Source organism: Aedes aegypti, chromosome 3 (assembly GCF_002204515.2).
Source record: "Aedes aegypti strain LVP_AGWG chromosome 3, AaegL5.0 Primary Assembly, whole genome shotgun sequence".
Classification (NCBI taxonomy): Eukaryota; Metazoa; Arthropoda; class Insecta; order Diptera; family Culicidae; genus Aedes; species Aedes aegypti.
The window spans coordinates 331,936,307-331,962,898 of NC_035109.1; the positions used below are offsets into that span (position 1 = coordinate 331,936,307).

General features: G+C 38.8%; 1 protein-coding gene across 8 annotated transcripts in view; it reads left to right on the top strand.

Moving 5' to 3' along the window:
* Nucleotides 1-26,592, top strand: part of LOC5567245 (IQ motif and SEC7 domain-containing protein 1) — a 645,474-nt gene that overhangs the window by 411,226 nt on the left and 207,656 nt on the right. For 2 of the 8 annotated variants that reach the window (XM_021855193.1, XM_021855201.1), the window contains exon 2: nucleotides 15,451-16,714. The exons of the other annotated variants lie outside the window; for them this stretch is intronic. In XM_021855193.1, the coding sequence (XP_021710885.1) occupies nucleotides 16,095-16,714 (620 nt within the window). In that variant the 5' untranslated portion in view covers nucleotides 15,451-16,094. The remainder of the gene's footprint in view (nucleotides 1-15,450; nucleotides 16,715-26,592) is intronic. 8 annotated transcript variants of the gene reach the window in all.

Sequence of the window (26,592 nt, forward strand, 5' to 3'; positions counted from 1 at the left end):
ATTTGCACATTTGGCAAATCGCGTGCTGATAGCTTTTGAGTATCTGTTGGTACGTGTATTTGGTAGTCTAAATACACGTACTGTCAAACGATAAGCAATAAGGGCAGAATTCAAAGGTATAATACTCAAATCTTCTTTTCTTAATTCTGAATTGTCAGTCAATTTGATTTTTTGAAAAAATAAAACAAGAAATATCTTTTATTCGTATTTAACTCGAGTTAGTCGAAAATAGCTATATTTGAAAATTCACAAAATATCAGTATAACTCATTGGTAATATTTCTTGAATTATATGTCAATTCTCTCATGCGACCTTTAGGGGGAATTCTCCCGGTTGAAAACCACTGCTTTAGAGGTCTTGTTTGCATCCACAATCAGTGAAATTGCAAGTTTGGGCGCGAGTCAGTGCTCTGGTAGGGAAGAGATTCAACGTCCAAAATTGGCCAATTATTGCCAATTGCGAGCACTACACTGGCAGAGCTGAGGGGGTTTTCTTTCTCACCGCGGGATTTGGTAACGAATGGGAAACGGCAAACTCAACACCGCTGACTGTGAGCACGGAGTGTGGTGGTAAAGGGCGAGAGTAATCCGGCATTGATTTGATAGTTTAAACGCGATTTCCGAGTGATGATCCGCAATAAATGCCGGCGATCGGCGAGTTTGCTTGGGAAACTGGAAGGGAAATTTCGATGCAGATCGATTTTTAATTCGATTAATTAGGCGGTGGAGAAATATCGATTGATTGATGGTGAGCATTACTTTGCGTTAGTAACGGAGAATTTTTTCGGGTGGAGGCTGATGGTTGTGGGTGCGACCAGAGTAGGAAGGAAATCAACATAGTTTCTTTGAAAACTGTGCAATATTCCAATGGATTGACAGATTACCGACTGGATGTTTTGTAGGATCATCTGGATATGCAATAATAGCAAATTTAGTAAAGAAAAAAAGTAGAAAAGAGATCCTTTATAATCCCTCTACCAGCATATTCATTTGTTTTCACCGCAAAAAAAAAATTTGAATCGCGATAACATTCTCGTTTCGCGATATTTTTGCACCATTTTTCCACAAGTTCCCAAAGTTATCTTCTAATTTCAGAGTCTACGTCGATATTGATCATTGGTCATCAGGTTTGAGGTTATTCCGATGTTCCTTGGGTTACCGACATTCCCAATATAAAATTTCTTTGACCACAATTTTATTTTTGGCCAATTTTTCAGAAAACTAGAATTAGGGCTATACAATGCCAGGTAATAAGGAGCTCTTCTGAAAAAATCATAGAAAGCGGTTGAGTTATCTCCGAGAAATCTTAAAATTAGAATATGAGGGTTTTTACAAGTTTTGAAGATGCTCCTACAGCCAGAGTAGCACTACAAACATTAAACATTAAAAATCCGGTCGTAATTCATGCGCTTGACGATATTCACCTTTTTATACATTTGGTAAGTAGACTTGTTTGAGAAGTTTTACCGCCGAGTATTGTTCGCAGTACTTTACGCTCAAACACCCCGAAAGCTCTCCGGTCGACTTCCCCCAATGTCCATATGATTCAAGGTCATATACGATAACCGGAAGGATCAGTGTCTTGCATAACGCGAATTTTGTTTTTATTTGCAGGCTACGGGACTTCAGCTGGTTACAGAGCCCGTAGAAAGCCCGACTCGCAGCTGCAATACGTCTTTTCACTTCGTGGGTAACGTCATTATCGCACGTCGCAAGTGTTCCTGTTCCAAGATACAGATATGTTAAACAGCAAGTTAGAAAGAGCGTGTTTCAAGCTAAGGTTACGAACGATGATGAAATCACGTCCACAACCCGCACACATGATTTCAATCCATCAAGCGTTTCACGAATCAGTCTAATCAGCTTCGCCGGAAAGTCATGGTCGAACATAATTTGCCATAACTCGTTTCTCATCACTGAATCGTACGCTGCTTTGAAATCTACAAAGAGATGATAAGCCTGCAAGTGGTACTTCCAAAATTTATCTAGGATTTGACGCAGAGTAAACATTTGGTCCGTCGTTGATCAGCCCTTTCGAAAACCAGTTTGATATTTGCCGACAAACGACTCCTTTTGCGGTCTCAATCTGTTGAACAGGGTTGCCCCATCCAACCATCTAGAAGACATTTTTTCTCCCTCCCATATCCTCGAAATGATACGGTGAAGGGTTTCGTGCAACTACTCACTTCCTTGTTTGAGAAGTTTGTTAATAGCTTTCTTGACCTAATTTAGCGTTGGAGGTTCTACAGCCTGTCTATCGCGATCGATTTGGATTTTGCTACCAGATCCACTTCCGTAATCTTCATTCAACAATGACTCGAAGTAATCTTTCCCCCTGGCGGCCACCATTCTTTTATCCGTCAGCAAGTTTCCTCAGCGGTCGTTGCATATGGCGGGAGACGACGCTGTTTTTCTCCGCACACCATTGACAGATTCTTAGAACCGTCGCATGTCGTTCTGTTTCATAGCTTCGTGCGCCTGAGCAATTACTGCCTCTTCATGCTCCTTTTTCTTCATGTGATGGATCCGTTTTTCGGCTGCCCTTGCTTTTGTACCGCTCTCTGCTCTGACAGGTATCAGACACCAGAATCCGTCTTCTAGCCACGATCTTCTCGTCCGTCATTCTTTGGCACTCCTTGTCGAACCAATCGTTGCTTGATCTTCGTTGAGCAGAACCTACCACTTCTCGCGCTACTGTGCTCACCGCTCCATGAACTGACTTCCGTAAGTAGCTGAGGTTGATGCTCTTAGTGATTTCACTAATCCGCTCGTCGAGCTTTTGATGTTAGTCCGCTGCTACACCATTGAGCGATGCCCGGAGCCACGCTATTCAAGTGCTCATAATATGCGTCCATCGTGTGTGCCGTTCAGAAGGAGAAAGAGGAGTCATGACCTACTGCTCGTTAGTTTGCGTTTACCATCACGAATGACATATGAGTTCATTCATACATCAAACACGCTAAAGGAAGGTTACTCATCGAGCTGCATACACCAAACAGCCATCACAACCATGGATATTGAAACGCAACAATTGACGATTTTTAAAACTCGAAACAATTGAAATCCGCGCTCGAATTTTGCTTTTACGAGATAGTGGTCTGAGTCGATATTAGGACCCCTAAAAGATCTAACATCGATGATATCGGAAAAATGTCAGCCGTCTACTAGAACATGGTCGATTTGGTTGCAAAGCTCGTCATCTGGGTGTCGCCAGGTGTGCTTACGGATATCCTTACAAAGTAGATGTTACTGATGGCCACAACAGACGCTTACCAAAATATTTTTATGAAAACTTAACCAAAAATTTAGTCTACTTAAAGTTCGGGACAGTGGCGGATTTCTGTCAAGCAATTTAGATAACTTGATTCCATCAAACAAAAAAATACTACAATGAGTTCTATAATTTTTGCTGATCAATCATTAATGATCTACAAAAGTTATAGGAAGTGTTGAAAGCGATTCACACTTCTTCTTCTTCTTGGCATTTCGTCCCAACTAGGACAGAGCCTCCTTCTCAGCTTAGTATTCTCATGATCCATTCTACAGTTATTAGCTGAGAGCTGCCTTTGACGAAGCTGCCCTTTTTGCATTCGTATATCGTGTGGCAGGTTTAATGATACTCTATGCCCAGGGAAGCCAAGGAAATGTCCATTACCAAAAGATTACTGATGGTAAAGGGTTATCGTTGTTATTCAACACGTTCTTAGATATTCTCAAAGAATGGCTCTCCCCTTTTATTGATCCTTTCAATGTACAGATGAAAGTCACATACGTCCCCAGAAGTATCATCAGGGGTATATTAAAAAAAACTCACTTAAATAGCTGGGTTAGATCTGAACACAATGCAAAACACAATCCTTCTCATTATTTACCTGAGGCCGTTTTTTGAATGACAATTTAATTTTGGCATTTCACAGTAAAGATAAAACACTCCATAACTTGATATTGAAGGGAGCATCGAAATAGGGAATAATTGAGTTACAGGACACATAACCGATGCAATTGTGATCCAAGGAACAATCAAGTTAGCCATGAAAACGAACTTTTACTATGATTCTCCAACTTTTTCGAGTAAGGAAGAGTTGACTGTTATGAAGGACCATCGTTCAATTTCGCTATATATATATTTTTTTTTTCACTATAGAAGTTGTTGTTATAACGATCTTATTCAATTGGCATTGCAACACTTTCCAATCCATATAACTTTCACACCTTCTGATCGTACCACTTTGGAACCAAGAAATACAATCAAACTTGTTTCTCGATATCATTATCACCTGCCAATACATACAACCAGTTTGTTATTCATCGCTCCAGCCAGTCACGGAACCAAAAAAAAAATCAAACAAAGTTCAAAAGCAACGACAAGCAGCAATGACGTGTTCTGTGATGACTTTAAAATTTCGAGTTCTTCGAATATGCCTCATCCGAGAGCGAAGTCGTAAACAAGCCCGCGGATGGACAACGCTTATTCAGCCCTATCCGCAATCACAACATCCGGGAATTACCGAAATCCACTCTTTTTCTCGGTAAAATAATAATGGTAACTGTTCATTTCGTTGGTTGGAATATAGGGGTTCCTGGGGTAATATGCACCACTTAAGGAAGATGTGCCGAAATGGACTGGACACTAAACAACATGTATGTAGTGTTTTAATACACGAATCTAATTGGTTTGGGTTCACTCTACATGGTGTTGAGCAAATTTTCATCATAATTACACTAGATTGTTGGAAAATTTAACTTTTCTCAAACACTACTTTTGCGTGAATTCAGATTGATGCGGGGCACGATGCACCATTTTTTGGGGCAGAACACACTACAACATTGAGGCAAGACGCACCTAAACAAAGGGGCATGATGCATCACAACAATGAGGCAAGATGCACCATCGTGTTTTAAACATAATTTTATTTATCGTAAAAACACGAGTTTTGGATGATTTTCGTCAGTGCTGGGAATGGTAATAGTAGTAGGCTTGAATTTCGCGAAAATCACTTGGCTCTCTCACTACAGTAGTTTAAAATCGTGAATCTCATCAAGTAGCCTATATTGGGTACATGAATTTCTCTAAATCAGTAGTGTTATTGAAAGCTCTAAATGCGGGAAATGCAGCGGGAAATAGAACATTTTTCTACAGTAATTTTGCGTTGCCCTTAGCAACGGGTTTTTTGCAATTTTCAAGTCTTTTTGCCTACAGCAGCGATAGGCGTGAGTTTCACTGGCTTCGCTGACTGTGATTGGCTTTGCTTGGCTACTGATTTTCGTCTACAAAATGATACAATTGTGCATAAAAACGGTACTAAAGACTTCAAATGACATAATTTTTATGATTGTAGTTAATTTTGGAATGGATCATTCTGCCCCGTCCGATGGAGTGCATGTTGCCCCAACCGGGTGCTTAACAGAAAATGTTATGAAAAATAGAAATCGTTGTCTTATTTCGCCAAATCATCTCTTCAACAACTAGCCCAGTCTCTAATCATCTCTTTTATGGTTAAAGGTTGTAAAAATCTCAACCCATCGCTTTCAAAACAACAAGTGAAATGATCGGGAAAGTTACATCAGAATCGTGTTTTTCGATTTCCATGCTCTATCTCCCTGTTAAGTTTTTTAAAATGTTTCAAATTCCCAGGGTGTCAACAATTTGCAATGTTTCATCAATCCGCATAGGATTTTTCTCTCAAAACTCGTTTATTTCAGAGAAATTGACAAGGTGCGTTTTGCCCCGGCAGTGCATATTACCCCAGGAGCCTCTACTTTTGTCTCGGCAGTGAATGATCAGACGAAATCGACGAGGCTTCTCAATTGCGTGGGATACTTTGAGCAGGCCAATTTCGTTGACCTTCTCAATTGTTTGTGATTAGTCACCACCGCCGGGCGCCCGCCCGGTTTAATTGGATTGTGCTGAATCGATTGGGTGTTTGTGTTTGCGATCATCTGTTGTTGTGATCACAATTTGTTTTATGTATCCATAGGTTCAATCAGGTTACTATGAAGAAAGTAAACCACTTAGTCATCAATCGAATAAATAAGGCCATCATAAATCGTAAACAGGGAGATCCAGATATTCGTAGCGATAAATGCGCAGCTATTCAGCGAGACCAAGCTGAGGATCGTGGTTGCGAATCCCACCGGCCGAGGATTTTTTTCGGGTTGAAATTTTTCTCGACATCCCCGGGCATAGATCAATTAGCAAAGTAAGCTCTCAGTTAATAAGTGTGGAAGGGCTCTTAGGAACACTAAGTTGATAAACAGGCTCTGTCCCAGTGAGAACGTAACGACACAAAGAACAAGAAGAATAAATCGTAAACAACGATGATTCACATTTGTATTGAATCGTTCGTCGTCTCACTAAAGACATTCAAGGTACCCCACGCCATACATGGAAGGCATAGAACAGCAAGTGTGTCCCAGTCAACATTAAGTCCAAATAAGGGAAGCCTTCTTACAGCAGAGGGAGACCTTCTACCTTGACAAGGCTCTTCGTGTCGAGCGATCTCACGCCACCATCCACCATCCGGAGAGAACGATCGACGAATCGTATGATCCAATGTCCAGGTCCACTGTAGTAGTCAAAATAGCGCCGAAAAAGCAAACAAACGAAAGTGAAACTCAACGGTAGAGTTCACCTCCACGCATCGCTAAACCGGTTCGAACGCAGCGGAAAGCGAAAAAAACTGCCTTTTGTCGGAATCAATTGTGTCCCATTATGGCCTTCCCTATAGTTCGGCTCCCCAATACCGAGACAGCAACCGATCGATTTGACATTGAAATTTGTCTGCGCATTGATCGTCGGTTTTTGCTGCTGTCGTCCGATCTTTCATCGATCGGAGGAATTGACACGATACTGAAATCCTCGGGAAGAAGCGGTCCTTCGGCCATGCAAATTTAATTATTATTTATACTCACTTTATGGAACCCGTGCGTCGTATTGTGTCGACGGTCGCCATTGTGAGCAAGTTCTCGATTGATGCTGAGTAAAATTTTCAGTTCAAAAGATAGCGGCTTTTTTGATTGTTAAGAATTTGACGTCTATTGTTATCCTTACGTGAGTCCGATTGCTCTCGGTATCAAGGGGAAATGTCTCCATCCACTGTAGATCCGTTTGTTGATACAAATATCTTGATAACGACAACGTTTCAATTCTGTTCGTGAAAGCTGCTAGTTATGATAGTGGATGACAGGGGCTTAGATAGTTATAGCGGTAAATTCGCAGCGATTCAGCACGACGAAGCTGAGGTTAGTGTGTTCGAATCCCACCGGTCGAGTATGTTTTTCGTAAAGTAAATTTTCTCGACTTCCCAGGGCATAAAGTATCACGTACCTGCCACACGATATACTCACGCAAAAAATAATCAATCAGCAAAGAAAGCTTTCAGATAATAACTGTTGAAGTGCTCGTAAGAACTGAACTGACCTGAGAAGCATGTTCTGTCGCAGTTGTGATGTAACACCAGAAAAAAGAAGAAGAATATAGATGGACATGGATAATTTGCATTAGGGTAAACATATGATTATCCCACATTGATAAGTTCGGTTGATACGATAAGATTTCCTGACCAGATTGGCTGACTGACTGACCTAGAAGGGATTTTGCATCAATAACCATGTAGTTTTATCAATTGATTTTTTTCTCTGATATCTTCGGAAGAAGTCATCTAATTTTTGTAGTCCAGATTTTTGATGTATTCATTTCGGACTGTTGTTGGAGTTTTTTTTCGATTTTTTTGAAAAATGACTTACCAAATCTTAGACTTCTGTGGCCAACTTATGGTGATTTCTTGGTGGTTTCCTTGGCAATTTTCTCTTGGGCCTCCTGATGATGTAACTTTTGTATAAGTGTTGTCGAATCTCAAAGGAAATTATTTGTATTTGTATTTGTATTTATTTATTTCATCTGACCCTTTTAGTCTAAATGAAAAAGGTTGGATGGGGAAAAGCTTCCTTGAGTCAGCCACATTATGCCGGAAACAAGAAAGCGTAAAAACCCCATATCTTTTCAAAAAATAACAGAGAACTTAAGCTCATGAATAGTAAACAGCAGAAAACAAACGAAAACAATTTAAAACTTATCTCTAAAATAGATGAACTTAAAAACATTTTCGGGAAGTCGGGGTTTGATCCAGTTGATACTCGATGTTTGTAGCGGGTCGGTTGGAATCCATGAAATAAAGACAAGGGTATAGCACAAAACTACTGAGTACAGGACTTGGACAGAGACTCACCTGTTCAAATTAGTAGATGTTCATATGATTATATTGGAATATTACGCTGTCGATCGACCAATTCACGTTGTATTCGCCGACAAAATGTTGTTGAGGTGTCGTGAAAGTCGAAGATCGAGTAAAATTCGTTGAACCGCGTGGACATGAAACGTATCGGATCATGCATGCCATAGTTTGATGATCGGCTACCGAGGTGCAAAAAGTTTCTTGAGCGAAGATTCCGTTCGGGAACATAAATGCCAATTTGGCCTATTATTTCGGGGCTGTCAATTTCTCCGGTAAACAGTTTTGCTACAAAAACCGCCTGTGCGGTCGTACGCCTATGTTCGAGGGTTTCTATACCCAATAATTGGCAACGTTCTTCGTAGGGCGGAAGGTTCGATGGATCGTTCCATGGTAGATACCGAAGGGCATAGCGAACAAATCTTCTTTGGATGGCCTCAATTCTCGCTATCCTGGTTGCGTGATATGGACACCAAATGACTGATCCGAATTCTAAAATCGAACGTACAAGCGCACAGTATAACGCTTTGAGGCACAGAGGATCGTGGAATTCGTCGGCAATCTTGAATATAAAAACAAGTTGTCTGTTTGCTTTAGCAATCATATCCGAGTAGTGTTGGTTGAACGTTAAGCGGGCATCCAGTGAGATTCCAAGATCACGAATATTGTTGACGCGTTGGAGACTCTGGCCGTTCATCTTATAATCGTGCAAAATAGGGCTCTTACTGCGATGAAATGTGATTACATTGCATTTGTGAACACTCAGAGTTAGACAATTGTCTGAACACCACGTTTCGAAGCTGTGAATTAGGCTCTGTAGTTGAAAACAGTCTCTGAAGCAACGAACAATGATATACAGTTTAACATCATCTGCGTAAAATGAACGGCATTCTGGTGGGAGGATCAGTCCAACATCATTGATGAAAATCGTAAACAGCAATGGTCCTAAGTTGCTGCCCTGTGGAACGCCTGAAGGGTTGGTGAAGTAATATGATTCAGCTGTACCAATTTTTACACAAAGAAGTCGGTCAGTAAGATAAGAATTGAACCAGCGTATCATTGCTCCTGACACACCAAGCTTATTGAGCTTTGCCAGTAGAATACCGTGGTCTACACGGTCGAACGCAGCTTTGAGATCCGTGTAAACGACGTCGACTTGCGCACCAGTTTCCATAGTCATCAAGCACATCGAAGTAAATGGTACAAGGTTGGGACATATTGATCTCTTTGGAAAGAACCCGTTTTGATCAGTAGATATATAACTCTTGCAAGCAGAGAATAAGGCATCGTTGACAATAAGTTCGAATATTTTCGAGCAGGCACACAGAGACGTTATCCCTCGATAGTTTTCGATGTTTCGTTTGTCTCCTTTTTTGTGAACTGGAAACATGTAGGATGCTTTCCATCGCTTAGGAAACACACCTTGTTCAAAAGAAAGCTTAAAAATTTTTGCTAGTGGTTCGATGAGCTCAGTAGAACATTTTTTAAGTAGGCAGGAGGGAATTCCATTTGGACCAGCTGCATAAGACGATTTTAACTTCGATATGGCCGTTCCAATTAATTCCGGAGTAATCGCAATTATATCGAGGCTGAGAATATCGCTTGGAGTATGTTCTATTGCCTTGTGTACCAGAACTGAAGAAGCTGAGGAGCTACTAAAGACTTGTTTGAAGTGGTCTGCCAGTAGGTTGCTTTTGTCTGCCGATGTACGAGCTTGGCGGTCTCCAAGGAATATTTCAACAGGTAAGCCTTCTTCATTCTTTTTGGATTTTACAAAGGACCAGAATTGTGATGGATTTAGGCGGAGATTTTCCTGAGTTTGTCTCGTATATCGCCGATACAAAAAACGGTTGTATATACGGTAGTCAATACTGGCTTCTATGAAAATGCGTTTGGTTGATGAGTTACGATATTGGCAGTACCTCCTTAAAGCAGCAGATCTTGACCGTTTCAAATAACGAAGTCGAGCTTTTCCCCAAATGGGTTTGGGGTGCGGCCTGCGAAGTGGCACGTTTCCGATAATCGCTTGATTAACTATTTGAGTAAAATGGTCAACGGCTTCGTCTACATTACATGCGGTATCAAGACAGTGCCAATCAGTTTGAGCAAGTATTTGTTTAAGCGCAGTTATATTCGCATTGCGAAAATCAAGTCCTTCTACGTCATCGGTGCTTTCGAAAGTAATAGGTGACGACATGTTAACGCATGTTTCCAGAGCAGGATGATCAGAATCAAGATCTATCAAAGGGTCAATAGATTCATGCACGGAGCAATCAGAGAGTGCGATGTCGTTAACCCAAAGGAGATCAAGTAAACGAGAGTTTGTGTTCAATACAGTATTTATTTGAACTAGGCCGTGTAGACTAAACCCGTCCAGAAGAGCTGAGCATGATGCAGATATGCTAGATCGAAGAATGTCGATTGTTGGGGGTTTATTTTCTTGCTAGATCCACACCAGGTTAGATTGATTATAATCGCAAAAAATCAGCGCCAGGTCTTTTAAGGCTAGTTGACCGAGTACATTACCAATCGAGTTTACGTGATTGTGAATACATTCCAAATCAGAGTTCCTATCCGGAGGCAAATATAGAACACCAAGGCTCAATGATCTATATTGCCCTTTGATCTTGACCCTAATCTGCTCGAGGGAAGAACTGATTGGGGAAGAATCAAGGCTGCAACACAAGCGCCTATTGATTGCTATCAGTACACCGCCGCCACGTGATTTGGTACTGTTTTCTTGATTGCGATCGTTGCGGAATACGGTGTATTGACTGCCAAATAACTGTGCCGAATATATCCGCTCGTCCAACCACGTTTCAGTGAGAACTATGACATCAAATTTAGACTCGGCGGTAGCCAAATAAAAATCATCGATCTTAGTCCGTAAGCCGCGAACATTTTGATAATATATGAGCAAGTTGTTGCTCGAAGAACATTGGAGTGCATTGACGGCTGTAGGCTGTACTCGCCATGAAGGTGCATGCTGCAACGGAGAAGATTCATTGAAGGGTATTTCCATGGAACACTTCTTGGAAGATTCAATTGTAATATATCTTCAAGAATTTAAGGTAGAACAAGCATAAATGACTGTATACATGTCTTAATTCCAAACAGCGATGGACCCTAGAATCATCTGACGTCAGAAATATAATATAGCTGTAGATACTACGGAAACTAACTGCTACCGAGAAATTGATGCATTGATGGAACCTTGACTTTCGCCATGGCAACTCGATAAGCGTCCCTCCAGGCGTTGGCGTCAGCTGCTTGGCACAGCTCCTTGTAGCTAGCACTCAGACTTGCTCAGCGTTATCTCGCGTTTGAAAGCAGCTCTGGCTGTTTGCTCTCTTGTAACGCCTCCTGGCCTTAAGGCAAGCAGCGCGGAGGTCGTTGAGTGCCTCGTTCTACCAGTATGCGGGACTTCGATCTTTGCGGGTCTTCCGTTTTCATCGATCAACTCCTCCAACGCCCGACTAAATTCTTCGAGCGTACATCTTGGAGGCGCGTAGCAGCTGCAAAAATGGATTCCGTCGATTTTGGCGATCATGAACCCTACCCGTCATCTGTATCACCGCTGCACCTATGCTATCCGCCACCCAATTGGCGTTAATAAGTGGTACTCGATACGGTTCAACCATTATCGCAACGTCGCACTTAGTTGCTGTTGTCAACTGCCACAACAGCTGCTGTGCGGTGTCGCAGTGATTCAGGTTGGTCTGATCCGTTGCCAGTTGCCTCCATTACTGTTGGACTTTGGGCGATCTCCTTTAGGTACGCACGACAACTGAACCTGCCCGTCGAATGGGTGTTTCCTTCCTCCGGTGAGCAGAGCAAGCACCTTGATCGATTCTTGCAATCTTTCCCAAAGTGACCTCTCTCTCCACATTTCCTGTGCAGTTCGGTTCTGCCTGGACGCATCGGTTACCTATCTGCTCGTGTGACGAGTCTCAGTGGACATATCGACCAGCCAATTATCATCTTTCCCTTCTCCACTAAACGGATAGAAATCAGAATCCGAAAATCACGATTATGCACCCGGATATCATGATTCCAGTGTGTTTTCTTCTTATGAAAATACACCATGATTTGGACTCACGATATCATGAGTCAGATTGTCGTAACGCGACACAAGTTGCAGCTAAGTGCTCGAAATCATGCATCGAATGCTCGAAAATCATGATTCGCGCATCCATTTCGGATTTATTTATATTTCTGTCAGTCAATTCGATAAAATGAAAACAAAAATTAAACAAATTCGCTAGAACAAGATTCCAACCAAGAACCTTCTGATTGAGAGCCACGTACTTTACCACAGTACCAATCTAACGTGATAAGTGGTGGGTGATCGATGCGAATGACTTGAAGCAAAGTGCACCGCTTTGTGTTGTCGCTCTTGATGTTACGTTTATGAAGAATCATGATTATGACTCCAGGATCCATGATTTGTCGTCCTGATATCACGGCCTAACCAATTCATAAATTTCATGACTTGTAAATCATGGTGTGGGAATCAGTGTTTTATCCGTGCAGTTTGTTCGCCGTGTCAGCTGGTAGCCGAATCGTCGCTGACAATGCGCCGTCGTAAGAATTTCTCAGACAAATTGCCATGACCTCCTCTCCAAGGCTGCATTGCATACACAGCTCCTCACTCACGTCGTCCACCGTTGTTATGTCGTTCAAATATCTGCACTCAACAACTGCTTCGTTCGCCAAAGATTTCGCGACTAGCTTCTGATAGAGTTCTTGATCGCTTGGTCACTCTTCAGCTCAAACATATTCAACATCAGCATTCCCTTTCTTAGTACGCCGCATTCTAACCACATTTTCTCCGAGGTCCTTCAGGTTCGGATCGTCCTTAACTCTACGAAGGATTTCTGCGTACGCTGTTTGGTCGTTTTGGCATCACGTGGCTTTCTTCTTCCCGTACTTTTTCTTCTCCACCTTTTCTCTCTGTTCTTTTTTGTATCTTCGGCGTCAACGACGGTTTGCCATCCGTCGTCGTTCCTGTCTTTTTCCGGCACACCTTCACCTTGCTCGTTGCGCTGCTTTTTTTTGTCTTCCTCTTCTCCTGGTGACTCTCTGTCTTCGTAGGTTTGTCGCCTCGTACCTCGGTGGCCTAAGCTTATCAGCCGCTGCTTGCTTCGTAACACATTTTTAAGTACCGGCAAGCTCTCCTCTCATGCTCAGCGCGCTCTGCACGTTAATGGCATCGTTCACAGAGGATTTGATGCTCGTCAGCCTGCTCCTTGAGCAGCGTTGTTGCTCGATTTCGGTTTGTACACTTTACTGTGAATTCCTAATCCTCCTTGAAGTCCTTGTGATTTACATTGCTTCGAGCTACTGCTATAAGTCGGTAGATTCTCCATGGCATGCAACGATGATCGTCCTCGACTCCTACTGATGTTTGCAATCAGTGATGCCATGCTAGGGTTGACCCAGCCCTTATGAGGTGCTAAGTTCAGAGCCAGATCAGCGCAAGTCAGGAAAGGTTCAACTGAGCCTACTTCCACCAGCTAAGGTGGCCAACTCGACGGGTTGTGTCATCCATGCTTTCTAAGGGTGTAGAATAGCACGGCTGTCAGCTACGTAGCGTGGTTCATGTGTGACCCGTAGTCGTGTCCATGTTCTTATGCTGCCAGTCTTCCATAATCAGGATCTCGCTGACGTGGAACCTAATCCTGGTGATGGGCTAAAGTACTTTGCGGTTCAGGTCGCATGCACGGATACGTGCTTGCGGACCAGTGGGTTTTTATAAGAGTTCAACAGAGCCCCTCTTGGGCTGACTGGAAACTGGTTAACCGGATCCAGGACCCGTTCAAGCCAACTGGTGGTTTATCATTGGTGCTAGGGGACAAGTCCCTAGCTCCCACCGGACCCTACACCGAGAAGTCCTCTGCATCTTCACAAGTATCGTACTGCATCGAATTTCTAGACACTTCAAAAGCTGTGCGTTCTCTTTTGATTGATTGGATTGGATTGAAAGCTTTCGCTTAACGTATTGACAGTATTCAAAATCGTACATATGGACTGATTTATAAAAAAAAAATTCCCTTAGGAGACGAATACTGATACACCTCCCCAGTGTAGTAAAACAGACATTAAAACAAAAAATCTCGATTACTTTTTCAAATCGCCGTAAGTAACTTTCAAACGAGTTTGAGAAAGTTAGTTGTGACGAACCACAACATGTCTTCTAAAACTGTTTTAAAATTAATCCCCTTTTAACATTTTTTACCGTGTACACCGCTAAAATTTTGCAAAGAATCAGATCGCGTTACACAGCTAAAAATATGTTGAAAATTTAAGTTTATTTTCATGCACATATTTGGAGCATCAAAATAAACTGAAATGTCAACGATAAATCGCTTATTTTTCAATCGAATGCACTTTAAATTTACACGATCATGTAGCATTTAAGCATCTTTGGTTGAAAACTAAGCGAAATGCCGTAACAATAGATGAATTTGGTTTATTTTTACTCTATGCCTGAGTTTACACTACATTGGAATTTCAATATTTTTATCTGTGTACAACACTAGAAAATTCCTATCGTTTCCCACAAAAAATTAAAAAAAATAACGTTCTAAAAGTGAAAAATCGAGTTGGTTTAGAGTGGAACGTGAGAATTTCGTTTGCGAAACACATAGGATTGATAAAGGATTGTTAACTTTTCTGAATTGAGTCTGTTTGAATAAGTTTTCCAGCAATCTTGAAAATGTCTATGCTACACCAATATCCAGACCTAACAATAATCACGTTGACAGATAACACAATGAATAGCATTGAGAGATGCAATCATAAAGACGCTAAAGTGCTTATTTGATGCTAGTATGCATGCTTCATATTGGCAATAATGATGCAGTATTTCTATGTGGTTTCTATGTGTAGTTTCTATGTGCAAAAAAAATCCCGTTATCAGGCGTGTCTACATTTTCAATGCCATTTTAACGCATATATGCATTATTGTAGCTATAGAGCTAGTTATCAGTACTAATGGGATACAGAAAGCATAACGACTTTGGGATACAAAATGGCAAATTGTTCAGCTCGTTCAAAATGTCCAGTGACAACCAGCCACATCGCCATCACACCGAACCAGAAATGACTTTCAGGAAGTATCAAACCGAATCGATTCGCAACCAATCGATCCGATCTACGATTTTTACGCAAACAAAACTTCACCTTCAATATTCTTTTCTTCCATTTCCCACCTCTAGCAACAGCCGTTATCCATCTTCCAAACGAAAGTGCAAGTTGCGGGCTCGGAAACGTGTTTGTGTTCACATAATCCCGTGAGTGCGCGCGCGCGTTCAACCCGACGAAACAAAATAGCAACGACCAAAAATAATCACCAAATCAGCCAAACCAATCGAAATTTCTTCTCGCCCAAAGCAGCGTCCGATTTCATTTCGAAGGAAAACTCTTCAACGAATAAATTCGAACTAATTTTAATCGAACCCCACTCCCAACGTTCAACCCAGAGGCAAAACGAGTTTCGGGTGCATTGTTTTGAAAGTTCCCCCTCGCAGAGGAAAATATAACCAAAACGAGCTAAAATGACTAATAGTGCTTTGTGCGGAGGCAAAGAAAATGATCGCAACAAAGGAAAGTGATATTAAAAGTGAAATTAACGGGCGCGAGCATAGCAGTGGCAGCAACATCAGAAACTAGCTTACCTTAGTCGGAAAAGCGACCGTAATTAATTAAACAATAAACGACGACGACGACCGCGGGTAACCATGTTCCTCAATTGCTCCAAGCACCCTCCACTTCCAGCGTAGTTTGTCTGAAGGTGAAATTGATCGACAAGAGAAAACCGCGTAACGCCGACTATACGCAAAGATTTAAGTAACGTAACGCCATGCTGGAACCGGAGTTGTACGGTGGAAATGGAGTGTCCGATCACCACCATCACTTCAAGAACCACCATCGGCACTACCACAACCACCACCATCATCATCATCCGCATGAACGGGGATCCTCGTCCGGAGATAGGAAGTCCTCGTCTTCTTCGCGGAGTTCTCCAAGGGGACATCTGCATCACAGCAGCAGCCCCGGTGAGAAGCTCAAGTACCAAAACGCGTTCAGCGCGGCAGCGGCGGCAAACGAGAGAGGATCTTCCGAAGGATACTTCCGGTACTATCCCCACCAGCACAGCAGCTATTACGATCTGAGTGAGAAGCTGGACAGTTTGAATGGCAAGTCGGAGAGTGGGAGCGAATCGAGGAAGAATGATAGCAATAACAACAACAATAATAGTAACGCCCACAATGGTGCCGGAAGTGCATTGAGTAATGGGACGAGTGAGGGAGGGGGAAGTGGTGGAAGTCGCAAGAAGACGACGGTGGTTTACGTGGGGGATGGGAGAAGTCGGGTGCGGAGGGTGGTGCGAACGCAGACCCGGCACATTACGGTGGTGAGCTACTCGGGCCGGAAGAAGGACACGGAAACGCACACGACGCACCATGCGACGGTTTTGAGGTGAGTTTTGGTGGTTACGGATGATTGTGATTGCTTGCTATTTTCAACACCGTTCTGAATAGCATTTTCTAAAGAACTAGTTTGATGATCAGTTGAAATGATGAGAAAGGTCACATCAGACAAATATTCTTGAATATCAAAGAGATAAAAGATTATAACTATCAAAAACAAATATGGAGAAGTGTTGAACAATTTATTGTTAAGATATTATAATATCAAAATGCCTCACAGTGGGATGAGAGAGGAAATCAGAAATTCTTTGCTGTCTAAGGCTATTTGTTGCTCCTGCTGTGTCCCGACGCACAGAGTTCAGTCGCGTATTTATGCTGATGGATGTGTTTCACATCAAAGAACTTATTTCGATTTTTTGTACATATTTCCAGATGCTGAAAAATGCTTATTTTCATCAATCAAAACTTTCACATGTAACTTTTATCAATTAAAGCCTATCGGGCTGATGTCAGTAAAAACTAATTTCGTATTACATCAAACTGCCCTTCAACAGAGCTATTACAGCGCTAGCAATGTTTCAATCAAAATGTTCATTAGTCTGACATTGAACCAAGTTCATGTTCCATCCACATCCAAACCGAATCGGACCCATCTCCAGAAAAACGATTCAGAGCGCAGCCGGCGCCACTTTCAACGCTTGTAAGCTTGTTTGTTTTCCATCACATTTGATGGACGGGCTGCAAGCATTTTTCCATAGAAAAAAATCACATTGCAATGTATATTAATTTCAACCAATTGCTGGAAGGAGGGTGCTGAATTTTAACCAACACATCACATCGCTTGGCAGCACAAGAAGCTTTAAAACACGTTCCATGTTGTTGATATTTGAAATTTGAACGAAAGCAGTTTTCACTTGTTTAACTTGTCGGCCGGATTCGCCAGACTTGCTTGATAATGACGATGATGACGGCAGTTTGGCTTGGATGTGATGATGTTGGCGAGACAACAACTCACATGCGGCGAACCACCAGAGAGCCCCCGTAAAGCGTCGAACCGCGAAAAGGTCAAGTTTACTCTGTCAGCGGTTTTATGCATTTATGCTCTTCGGCGCCGTCGTCGTCGTCATCGGCGTCATCGTATGGAACACTAGAGTGGTGCAAATTAAAAAAAGTTTGAAAGTCTTCCTTACAATCCTAATGATAAAAATAGTGTTCTGTGTAATTTTTAGAATATTCAGTGACAATTTAAAAGTAGTTCAAGTTGATATAGGTTTATGTGGGAATTACTATGAGAAATTTTGGAAAATGTTCCAAATACATTATAACTCTAAACAAATTTATCACCGTAAAGTGAAAACTTATTCTTTACAGCATAATAAATATTATTTTTAAAGGGAGCATTTCAATCCAACCGAGAGGGAAGAGATAACGTCTGTTTCACTTCGAATGTATCTTCATCCGCCATTTGTTCAAGAATGTATCTAAATCTGACGGCGTTTCTACTATTTTGACTTATTTTTTAGATTAACGCTCAATTGCCCAAAATTTCACGATCGGTTGGATATGTGGACAATTTGGAGAAAGCTTTTCGGACTAAACTTTATATTATTCTGCTAATACCATTCTATCAAAACTGTAATTGCAGCTGGGCTAAGTCGGGACCTGGCATTGCAGAGTTCGTTCTCAATTGATTTCACAGCACGATCAAAGCAAGCGAAGGAAAAACATCTGTCCATGATCGGCAATGTTTCACAAGCCGTAACAAACTTAATAAAAAGCAGCAGCGAAGGAGAGCCCAAAGAGAGAGCAATGATAAAGCCCAGTTTTTCTCGCTTATTTGCCATTGGGGGTACTTTACTGGCATGATAAAAATCCCCGAACATCCTATCACAATAGGTCTCCTTAGGTTTGGAGCTTGTTTAGATGTGTTTTATTGTGCACTATTTTCCTCTGATATAATCAGAACTGTAGTAGTAGAAACAGACTCTCATGATGTGTTGCGGATCATGATTCTTAAAGAGAGCGATAAGTGAGAGATACTCTCATTTTTCTCAGAATTAAACTCCTGGTCTAGACAGAACTTCACGGGACCATTGCAAGATTCAATAAATGGAAAACAAATTCTGAAGACACTTTTCTTTGTAAACTTGTTCATTTATATTTGTCCTAGTGATAAAACCAGTGATGTTTTTCTTCCAAAACCGCATATAGCTTGTCAAATCATCAACTTGTGAGTGAATTTATCTGCACAAACCTATATTTCTTTTTTCAAATATGACCACCAATAATATTTCGTATACAGGAGAATTTAAATGAGGGTTAAAAGGTCTGGTAACAGGAATGTAAATAAATGAGTAGGAATTTATTTCATCACAATTGATATTATGGATATCATGAACAATATATACGACTTTTCATAAAGATTTGACCACTTTGAGAAAAGAAATATTAAATGGCCATATTTTTCATTTGAAAAAACACACGCACAAACACACAAAATTAGCAAAATTTTAGCAAAACGACTCAAAACAACATATATTGATGACTGATGAGAAAATCATATTGTAGAGATAACTTTGTTGAGAATATATTAGGAAAAAAATTGAAGATTGTCAGGGCCGCATTTACGTAAAAAAAAAGAACAATAGATGAAATTTATGCAAACAAACTGAAATAAAATAATTGAAACAAAACAATAGAACATTCAATAGAATCGTTTTTTTTTTCACGAGAAGCAATTCAAAATCGTTTTGGATAAACACGAAGAGTGCCATCTTTTTGCTTAGGTTCCTAACGATTTTCTTACTTGACTATCCAACTGTAACGAATGCTGCTCAACGAAGTTTAACACTGAGAAAAAAACAGACCAAAATAGACCAGATAGGAACCAAGAATGAACCAAAAATGGATCACACAGGAAACAACCCAATAAAACTAATAGGAATCAGAAGATAATAATTTGATTTTTCATCATTAGTTCAGACCAGGCTCTCCTTTTTCTGTTATTCCTCGTAAAATTCGTAATACTGTATTTTTACATGATTTCTTAAGAAATTTAGTGAGGAATTTTTGTATTTTCTCAAAGATTCAGAGACTATTCCGAAGATTCTTGTAGAAGTTCATTAAGTAATTATTTGCTTTGGAATTCCTCCAAGAATTTTCCTAATGAATTCCTCCAAGAATTTTGTTTCGAATATCTTATGAATACAATCTGGATTTTCCCAAGGATAACCACAGGAATAACTCCAAAGCTTCTTTTAGGAAATCTTTATATGATTTCCTAGAGTAACAACTGGAGAATTGGTTTGAAGGATAAGTAAAAATATCAATGTCTGGAACACATCTAGTACATTCTTTGTAAAATAATCGGGAGGGAATTAGGCTGATACAAATATTATTTTTCTTCTATGTCACCCACCCCTTCAAAAACCGAAAATTTGGAAGAAGAGAAAAAAAAGTTTCATCATTTTTATGACATCAGTTTGGATTTTTTTTATTTATGAAGTAAAAAATAGGTAAAATAATGATCCAAATGACGATTGAAAAAAGTTTGACAAGTATCGTTAAAAATAAAAATTCGTTAAAATAACTTTTTTTTTCATTTTTATTTTTCTTGTTCCTTATTTATTTTTTTTGAAAATTTTCAAGAGAGATTCCTGTTTTGCTCCTGCAAGTATTCCAGATGAAATCTTTAGACAAATCCCTAGAAAATTTCTTGAAGCACGTCCTCGAGACATGTGAGACGCAATCCTTGAAGAACCTGCTGAATAGCTGCGCTAAAATTTTTGATTTTTCTCTGGAGTCTGTAGTATTTTGCATAAGGATTCACTACAATCACAATAAAGAAAATAGACTTTAGATACCATTTTGATTTAAATAGAGGCCTCTATTTCATTGAAAATAGATACTTTTAAGAGACTTGTATTGAAATAGAGCCTAAGTCTCTAGAAAAAGATCTGCTACCAGCCCTACACTTATTTTTCCAACTCAAAATTTTCAAGTAAATCTGTGTATTCCACAACTTGAATATTGAGATATGAATGAAATCTGTATGATTTCAATTAAGTTACCAATAAGAGGAGATTATCTAACAAAATGTGGTTGGCGAAGCATCCTCATAAAAATTGCATTCGACATAAAAAAATTATAATGATGTGTAGAACATTAGGAAAAACACTAGTTAAATTAATTAAAATTGGTTAACGTTCACAAAGCAAAATATTTTTTCAACGCTATGAAATAGTTCGATTTCTCACAATGAAAACCTTGCAAAAAACATTGAAAATATCTAGTCTATTCTAAAGCTTCGAAATGTTCTGGGAAAAGGGCTCCCACAAGACAATGGCTCTAGGGCCTCCACGTTTGTAAATCTGGCCCTGATTGTAAGAAAATTTTGCGAATTTTCATTATACAACAATATGAATTAAATAGGTTTAAACTTTTATTAATTTTGCGCTAAAATGAAATTAATACAAAAGAACAATATTATCAATCAGCCATTCCATGAAAAACCGATCTAGTGGGTGTCCGAATTCCGTGAAAATTTGCTATTTTGTTCCTTATCCGGATACACGTATTTTTGGATTTTTTGATTAGGGTGACCATTTCCAAAATTTTTATTTTTAAAAATATTATAACTTTTGAACCGTTCGACCGATTTTCAATCTTTTTGGACGAAATGAAGGCTAAAGATTTTGACTTTTCAGGAAAAATATAAAATTTCACAAAAATTGTGTTTTTTTACATGAAAAAACTCAATAGTTTCCGTTTTTTCGTGTTTTGAAGGCCTCGGGACCAAAAAAGTTGAAAGTTCAGAAAATTTTACGTATACTGTCAATTTTTTAGCGATGTATGTTTTTTAGTTTTTGAGATATATTTTTTTTAAAATAAAAATCAGTCATTTTTTATCGGCACATAATGTAGGTCTCAGCGCATTAGATTTGTAATGTTTAAAAAAATTATAACTTTTGAACAGCTTAACCGATTTCCAATCTTCTTGTATGGAATGAAAGCTTAAAATTTCAACTATTCAGACAAAATTGAAAAATCTGATATAAATATGTTTAAATGTGAAAAAATATAAAAATTTCTAGTTTTTTAGAAATGTTCATATATTTTAATGTGAAATTTTTTTTTTCAAAGTTTTCTATTTTTTTTCTATTTTTTCTGAAAAATTGAGACCTTAAGCTTTCATTCCATCAAAAAAGATTGGAAATTGGTTGAGCTGTTCAAAAGTTATGATTTTTTTAAACATTACAAATCTAATGCGCTGAGATCTACAGTGTGTGCCGATGAAGAATGACTGATTTTTTATTTTCAAAAAAATATATCTCAAAAACTAAAAAACATACATCGCTGAAAATTTGACAGTTTACGTAAAACTTTCTGAACTTTTAAGAAAAAATGAGAGCAGTAATAGCCCCTTTGGTCCCGAGGCCTTCAAAACACGAAAAAACGGAAACTATTGAGTTTTTTCATGTAAAAAACACAATTTTTGTGAAATTTTATATTTTTCTCGAAAAGTCAATATCTTTAGCCTTCATTTCGTCCAAAAAGATTGAAAATCGGTCGAACGGTTCAAAAGTTATAATATTTTTAAAAATAAAAATTTTGCAAAATCGCGATTTTTCTGGTCACCCTATTTCGGAAATGGTCACGCTAATCAAAAAATCTAAAAATACGTGTATCCTTATTTCGGATAAGGAACAAAATAGCAAATTTGCACGGAATTCGGAGACCCACTAGATCGGTTTTTCATGGAATGGCTGCAATAATATCAACGATATATTGGATGAATTGATTTCCTTCTCGTCGTCATATTGATAAACTGCAGCTCATAATACTATGTATCATGGACGATATTATCGTAGTTGTTGAAAATTGTATCATTGAATATGATACGTACGTCTATCATTTTGCAACCGTATTTACGTATACCATGGATATTATTCCAATATAAATTCTACTGATTTGAACAACGTGATTTATTTTGTGTGTTCAAAATACTACGATTATTTTGCTTGATTACAGTTTAATAGCATTTTAGCAGAGAAACTTATCGAAAACTTGCTAAACATTATTTTATACGTGTTTAAACTCAATCTTAATGTCTTTAATATACCCCAGACAACCAGAATGTACGTATAACCAAATCACCTTTTGCGTTATGCGATGCTTATATGTGCAAAGATGTCGCGAAAAGGCCTTATACGTACAAATGTGGAGGCGATATACGTGTATATTTTATATGATGAAACATATCATGCAATGCGAGGGTGTAGATTTTCTTGCGAATTATTCTGTACTCTTATGCGACTTAATTTATGACAACAGAATTTATTTGACAGCTGCTATGGATTGATCCGATTTATTTTGTACAAGTATACGGGATGAAATTAAATGTACATATGAACTCATAAAATAGCGTTTTATGCGAGGAAACTCATCGATTAAACGATTTCATCCACCATGTAGTGCGGGAGTGATGAAGTTTGTACAAACAAACGACTTTGTTCGTTTACTACTATGCGACTTCTGGTTGTCTGGGACGTATCAGAGATAAGGTAGTCTAAACATTTTTTACACGTTACTCTCCATAAATTTAAGAAAATTTTACTAATTTTGTGAATTTATATATTTATATTTCATAACAATGATTTTACTTAACTATCTGGCAACACTGCTTCGTTCCTATTAGAATCATAATCAACAAATCTCGAAAACTTATTCAAACAGACTCAAGTCAAACAAGTATACAAACTTACTTTATCGATCCTACGTGTTTTGCACACGAAATTCTACACATTTTGCTCTAAACCAACTCGATTTTTCACTTTTAGAACGTTTACTTTCCGGAATTACAAAACGACGAAAGTAAGATTTTCAACTTTCGCTACCTAACCACTACTTTCGCCGCTCCACTGTATGGAGAGACAAAGTGACTTAACCACGAATCAAAACAAAACACTACTTGAGCCGATTTTACACTGGTACAAAAACGTCGAAAGTAACTGAATAAATCGGCTTATCATTTTGTAATAAATTTTTTGTGGGAAATAACAGGAACTCCCTAGTTTTTGAATGCGAGCTATTTGTATGCAAAATTTAAGCAATGTACACGGCGAAAACATGTGAAAAAGGTGATTCATTTTAAAACAGTTTTAGAAGACAGGTTGTGATTCTTCTGAATTAATTTTCTCAAAACTGTATGGAAGTTACTAACGTCGATTTGAAAAAGTAATCGAGAAATATCAATAAATTTCAACAGGGAACTATCATGGCTGTTTCTAGATCTATACTGAACTTTGAAAGTTATCAATCGTTTAGAGCTGTTTTATTTAACTAACAATTTTGCGTAGGTGGTCATAAAATTTTTAGGAACTCATATTTCAAGGCTTATATTCCGAACACTCTGATATTGTGTGGAGATATTGTTGAAACATTTTACTGACACCTGACATGAATTTTACGAAGAAACGATGATCAATTGGTCGCCGTTAAGTCAGAGGGGACCAAGTACAAAACTTGGTAAAAATGGATTATTCTCTCATTAGATGCAAAATTACCTTACCTCCGTTACACTTTGATCAGAATTGAAAAATGCTGTGAACTGCGAGAGATATGTAATAAATTTACTTTGGATGATCAACAAATATCGATAAAAGTGTGCAGTCAGAATGGACCAAGTGCTTATTACCATAACAGCGAAAATGATCAGCGCGCTGAGGAATGCGAGGAAATGAAAAACATTTCAGGAGGTTTGGCAGATTTTTCGACATGAAATCATTCTTCTACTTATCCATCCATAGAAATTTATATATATTACCTGATTCGATGCATTTGATTTTGATTTTTGACCATTTACCATATTCGGATGGGTGATCAGAAATTGCAACAAATACTGTGCAGACAGAGCGGACCAACTGTTGAAAAGCAATAAAATGATTGATCACTGCATTTTTTAAGTCAATTTCCAAGTCCGATAGAAGTTTACGGTAGTTCTATGGTGTATGTATGGCATGTCCTAGGACCCGCTTATAGGATCAGCATATTTTGGCCGGTACTCAAGATTTTCACTTGGTCCACTCTGACTGAACGCATATTTGAATATTTCTGGTCTTCAATGCCCTGACCCTGCGAAAGCTTAATTTTCAAGCTATCGTAATGCCACTGATTCTGATGTTTACTATATGAATTATTTAAGAATTTACGATACTGGTGTCGAAGGGTCTTGATAATCTGTTTATCTTAGAGATATGCACCCAATTTGACCATTAAATGATTGTTATTTTTCAAGAAATTGTTCAGTCAGAGTGAACCAACTCACTGAACGATGATCTTTAGTTCAGTCAGAGTGGACCAAGTACACATAGTCAATCAAAAAATCGTTCTATCAGAGGTTTGGATTATGATTTTTCATGATTATCACTTCACATTATATTGTTTGAAAGTAACATAAAGACGTGTAGAAATATTGAACCAAAATTTTAACGAGTTCAAAAATTACAGAGCGTTTGACTTTAAACCCATTTTTCTCGAAATATCAAAAATGTCACTTGGTCCACTCTGACTTAATGCCGACCAATTGCTTTTCAAAAATAATGCTCTTGACACTATTTTAGAAATTGGAAGTTGTAATGATCCTTACATTCAAGATCAGTAAAGGGAGCTCAGGTGGATTTATTTTGATCCTTTTAATTCATGCTAGGGGTATTTACGTATTCTCGGCAGTCTAAGCAGCTGAACTTTTTTAACATGCAATTATTCACAATATAAAGCACAAAAAATAGCGAAAGGCACTTGAAATACATTTGAACACTTTTTATTTGATAATTATTATACGCAAAAGAACATATTATTCTCAAAATAATCGGTATTTTCTAACGAAAGTCATGAGGCACTTGTTCTTCTATCAGCAATGCAATTACTATTGTTGGCAACAAAAATGTTCATTTCGGCATTCCAAAACTGCGCAAAAAATAGTTCATGTATTGGTAACATTTCGGATTTGATGACAATTCCTGTTGTGGCCAACAACAAGCCATCGGGGCGCATCATGCCGCACCACACGAACATGCCTCATTAGGGCGGTTCAAAATTTAAAAATGTTCGAAAATCCAATCTCCCATATGCTCCTTACCATCCTTACCATAAAAATAGTGTTCTGTGAAATTTTCAGCTTTCTAGGTGGTTCTTCAAACCATAATGAAGAAATTTGCTGAAAAGAGAAATTCAATCCGAAGGATAGCAGAAGAGATATCCATGAGTTTGTTTGCTATTATTTAGCTTAATATAGGATTATAGCCCTGCAAACATGTACAAAAATCCCAAACAAAATTAGCTCAAAAGGGATTTGATTCTTCAGCAACATCCTTCATTAAGGTTTGAAGAACGAGTTTTCAATATAGGATGATAAGTTTGTACTTACATTACAGTACTAGAGTGTTTGGAACATTTCTCTAAATTTCTCCATAGTAATTTCCATATAAACCTATATTGTCTTTGGGCCACCTTTAAATCACCACCTAGAAAGCTGAAAACTTCACAGAACACTATTGTTATGGTAAGGATGGTAAGGAGCATATGGGAGATTGGATTTTCAAACATTTTTAAAATTTGAATTGCCCTAATGCCTCATGTTGGGGCCACAAACACTCCATAAATTCACTGTCATTCTGGCAACACTTTACTCACCTGTACATCATACCGATGTAATCACGCATAGAACATACCTGAAATCATTAATGTCTATTAATATTTATTAGAACATTTACTCACCATTGAGATCATTCCAGATCCAAACATTGAATTTGCATTGTTATTGTTTACCTTTCTTGCATTGTATCATTGTCTGACAGTTCCAAGAGATTCAATCTATCAATTGTAGAACAGTTACCTTTCAACACATTATTGTATACAACAATACAC